The sequence below is a fragment of the Onthophagus taurus genome, chromosome 11 (assembly GCF_036711975.1).
Source record: "Onthophagus taurus isolate NC chromosome 11, IU_Otau_3.0, whole genome shotgun sequence".
NCBI classification, from domain to species: Eukaryota; Metazoa; Arthropoda; class Insecta; order Coleoptera; family Scarabaeidae; genus Onthophagus; species Onthophagus taurus.
Window position 1 is genome coordinate 3,450,097 of NC_091976.1, and position 4,989 is coordinate 3,455,085.

At 33.1% G+C, this 4,989-nt stretch overlaps 1 protein-coding gene across 1 annotated transcript; it reads left to right on the forward strand.

Moving 5' to 3' along the window:
- The first annotated feature begins 385 nt into the window (after nt 1-385).
- Nucleotides 386-3,250, forward strand: LOC111425810 (uncharacterized). Its single transcript, XM_071199904.1, has 3 exons — nt 386-1,593; nt 1,668-1,945; nt 2,008-3,250. The coding sequence occupies exons 1-3, from the start codon at nt 972-974 to the stop codon at nt 2,980-2,982; spliced, it is 1,875 nt and encodes a 624-aa protein (XP_071056005.1). The 5' UTR covers nt 386-971; the 3' UTR covers nt 2,983-3,250.
- Nucleotides 3,251-4,989: the final 1,739 nt, after the last annotated feature.

Below are 4,989 nucleotides of genomic sequence, written 5' to 3' on the forward strand. Positions count from 1 at the left end.
CCCGGTACCACCATTATTTCAGATTTTTAGAAAGCATACGATTGCTTGGAAAGACACGGGTATGTACACCTTAAAGTTAATCACCCAATTAATTTTCGGAAACTGGCGCGCACACCAATGCCATCGAATCCACCTGGCGTCATGCGAAGAGTAGTATGTCAACATCTAGCCGTACTAAAAGTCATATAAATGAACTAACAATCCGAAACATTCCAGGTTCTTCATCACAGAATGCAGAACAGAGCTAAAAGAAATAACGGAATCAATAGGAATACTACCGATACGACTAGGTGTAGCATACAATAGTAAATTATATTTTGAAATAATGACCCAATTAGATCTAAATAATATAATGAGGTTATATAACAATTATAAGAAATCATATATGACCTGGTCTACGAAAAGGGGGCTTAGGTGTGAAAACAAGTTTTCGAGAAAACAGCTGTTAAAGATAAAGAAGTCATTTTATCATTTTCGCTTTAGTTGTTCGCTTCTCCCTGCATCCCACCGCATCCTACTCTGTTCGAGGACATCCAGTGTTGTTTCTGCTTCGAATAATATCGTATTTGATCGCGTGATTTCGTGGTTTTGCTAAGTTTTGCACTTTAACTACCAACACTGAAGAGGTGAAATGCGTAAATATTATTATCAATGGTGACGAATTCGTTGTGTTGTACATTCCTCTTTTTCATTACGTTTACTGAATAATTTTTATGCGTCTTTTGCTTCCGGAAGAAATTAAAAATGAGTGTTGAAGAAGAGTTCAGTGCCGTTTACAGACAATATTTTGGTGAAAACGAAGAAGATAGTGATAAATCCGATATTGATAATGATTTGGACAGCGATTATGATTTATATCAGGCAAGAGATGATACAGAAGAAAGTTTCGTTAAAATGGACTTATCTATGGCCGATTTAGAAGAAGAAGAGCTGATAGCAAAATTTCTCTCTACCAATTGTTGTATTAAGAAATGCAATACACCATTTCCAATTGTTTAGAGCTATCCAAAAACAAACTTGATTTAGTGATACTAAGTAATATCGAAGCTGGAATAAGGTATAACAAAGAATTCCAAGGTGTTTATTCAGAAATTGCTAAGCGGAAGATAGAAGGATGCAGAAAAGGTAAAGAAGTTACAAGGCATAAGATTCAGTTCTCTTTCCTCGGCATACCAATTTGTCGTTCACTTTTCCTTTTTATACACGCGTGCGGAAATAAACGTTACGAACACTTGGTAACTCATTATCATAAAAATGGTGTAACAGTGCGAGAACATGGTCTAGCAAATAAACCAAGTACGAATCAAAAATCATTTAAACCGGATGAAATTCAAAAGGCTGTAAAATTCATTGAATACACTGCGGATCTGTTAGCTCTGCCCCTACCTGGCCGACTCCCAAAATTTAAAGATTACCGAGTTATGAAATTACCATCGAACGAAACGAACTCGTCAGTTTATCGAAAATACATTGCTTCACTCCAAGATGACGAACCAAAGATGAGTAATCGCAGTTTTCGAACTATATGGGCCAAGTATATACCCTATGTGACAACTATGAAACCAGCAGACGATTTATGCGACATTTGTCGTGGTAAGTAGATGAATGTTTACTTATCCAATAATTATATCCAACACTAATCGACTTGACTTTTTTTTCTGTCACAGGAAACACGCTGTCGATTGCGCTAACTAAAAACATCCCTGATATTGAACGAGAACAAAAACTGAATCAATTTCTCGAACATCTCCATAGAGCTCGAAACCAGCGAGCACACTATAAAAGTTGGTGCGAAAATACTGATGACACGGCAGTAGTTCTTTCCTTCGATTTTGCCCAAACGGTTCACTATCCACTTAGTCCGCAGCAGCCGGGTACAGCTTACTTTAAAGCAACAAAGAAGTGTGGAGTTTTTGGAATAACAAACGCAAAATTAAAAATTCAGGTGAGGATATCAAACATTAAAATTGTACGAACTCGAACCACTTGACCTAATTTTTTTTTCAGCATATGTACTTAATTGACGAGAAGGATGACGTGGGGAAAGGGCCGAACTGCGTCGTTAGCATTTTGCATCACCACTTGGAAACCTATTGCGAAGACATCGAAAAACTTGTTATTTTTTGTGACAATTACGTAGGGCAAAATAAGAACAATGCCGTACTATCGTATTTACAATGGAGAGTTGCTCGAAAACTTAACCAAACGATTTTATTCAATTTCCTTCTCACAGGACACACAAAATTTGCTCCTGATCGCTACTTCGGGATTTTTAAGGCGAAATATGCTACCAGCAATATAGATACGTATGAAGATTTATTGCAATGTGTCGTTGAATCCTCACCCAGTAGTCATAATAAAGCGGTATCGGCGGAGAATGTTACATGGTATCAATGGGATAGCTATTTGAAACCATTTTATCGGCCACTCGTTGGTATAACGCAGTTCCATCACTTCATAATCTGTACGGATTGTGTCAAAACGAAAAAATTCGCTGATAGTGAGGACGTGGACACTTTTCATCTGTTGTTGAAACCTATCGATAGCGAAATGCCGGAAACTATACAACCAGTTGGTTTAACTTTAGAACGCCAATGGTATATATACAAAAATCTTCGCAGTTTAGTCACAGATCCAGGAAAAGTAGATATTACAGCTCCATTACCAAAAGAAAAGTTGGTATCAAAGAAACAAAAGCCCGAAGTTGATGGAGAGGATAATTCTGCGGCTCCCTTGCCAAATAAAAATTCGGTATCGAAGAAACGAAAGGCAAAAGGTAATGACGAGGAAGATTCTACGGCTCTATTCCCAAAAAAGAAGTTAGCATCGAAAAAAAAAACAAAGGCCGAAGAAACAGTGAAGGAACATTATGTGGCTTCATTATCAAAGAAAAAGGTAGCATCGAAAAAACTACCTTTTTTCATTTTCAATCATTTCTGCTCTTCTTTTTGTACATTTTTAACAAACTTCCCTACCAGTTAGAAACTTCCGGTTTGCGCCATTCGAAAGAGCATATTTTACTTTATCTAAATCGCCAAAAAAGTGAGAAATGATTTTTTCACAACTAAGCCCCCTTCGTAGACCAGGTCACATATTATAATACTTTAAATGAAATAATAATTTTACTGAAACAGAATTGTTAAAAGAATTAGATAATGAAATTTCTTATAAAATAAATGCTTTAAATTTAAAAACCAGACATAAAAGAGGATTAATAAATCTATTAGGAAACGCTATAAAGTTTGTCACAGGAAATCTAGATTTTATCATATTTCAAACAATTATATGAATACTATCAGATATCTGAATGAAACAACTGATAAAATTAATAATAACTTTATGCAAATAAGTCAAGAAATCAATAATTTAAATAAAAGAAAATCAAAACAAGATAAATTACATGCTCAAATGTCATATTTACATGAATTTAACGTAAAATTAAGTGATTTAATTGAAATTATAAATTTGGTAAAAAGAAATATTTTACATTCAGTATTAATACCGCCAGAAAAATTAATTGAAGAAATGAAAAATATTAATTTCGAAAATAATCATAAATTTCCTTTTGAAGTATTAATTGAAAATGAGTATTTAATTGAAAGTATGTTAAACGTAAAAGCATACCAAAAACGAAACGTTTACGTTTTTATCAATTCAGGTACCTATAATTGATAATAATGAGTATCAATATTATTAATTGTATCCATTACCAACACTGATCGAATTACGATTTAAGCCGCTAATGACGATACGTATTTAATGAACGAACCATGTAAAAGTTTAAAACAAAACGAATTCTTATGTTTCAATCAAATTAATCGATACAATAAAGAAAATTGTGAATTAAATATTGTAACACATGGTAGTACAAAATATTGCAAATTATATGAAGTAAATATCAGATCTATTAATATACTAGATACTAGAACATCCAGATATAACAATTCTAGAAATTAAAGAAATATGTGGAAAATTAACTAGAATCCTAAAATTAAAAGGTACATATCAAATTGTAAACAATAATAAATGTCAGTATAACATTAACGGAACCGTAATACAAAATTATTTTAAGATTAACAAAAACTTAAGAAATTTTGTAACCAAAATAAAGTTTGAAAACATTAAAATTGAAAAACATCCTCAAATAATGTTAAAAAATATTACCGGTATAATAGAAAATAATATACCATATTTAAATTTAAACGCAAACAATAATAATGATCGTAATTGTTATAATATGCGTCATTTATAAGTATCTACACAAAAGATATCTACATTATAAAACAACAAGAAAAGAAGACATCCAGGAGAATGTCCATATTAGAGAGGGAGGAGTTATGTGTCACCATATCTAAGGAGAACCATGAATCATCCTAGAATCCCCAGAAACTTCCATAAAAAGCCCTTATTCAGCATAAACCTTCTGAAAATAGTATAAAAGGCCACGAAAATCTTAATAATTAATTCATTTCACTCGACGTCGTTATAGTGCTAGTTTGTTGAACTTTGTAATTAATTGTAAAAATAAAAATAACTTAATTTTTGAAAAGAGTTTTTAAAAATAAAACTTTTAACTTCAAAAACAAAAGTGATATCAGCTAATAAAATACTGGGTGGCGGAGATTGAACGACCACATTTGAGAAGGGCGGTGGTTTTGGTAGGGAAGGCTGGGTAAGGTCGTTGAACCTGTCATTGTGTAGCCTTGAGTGGGAAGTTTAGTTGCCATCAGTGATGCCAGATCTACCGAATTTTCGGTAGATCTACCGAATTCCAATTAAATCTACCGATCTACCGATTTGAAGGATGGATCTACCGAAAAATTACGGTGTAGATTTATGATTATTGTAATTAGGTATAAAGATCTCTTCAGATACATATCTGTTATCACAGTTCTCTTAATAATGTTCCTTATTCAAACCTTTTTTGAACTTCAATATTGGTACACTTTTTGTAGTAACCTGTAATTAAGATCTTGCGTATAGGTCCCT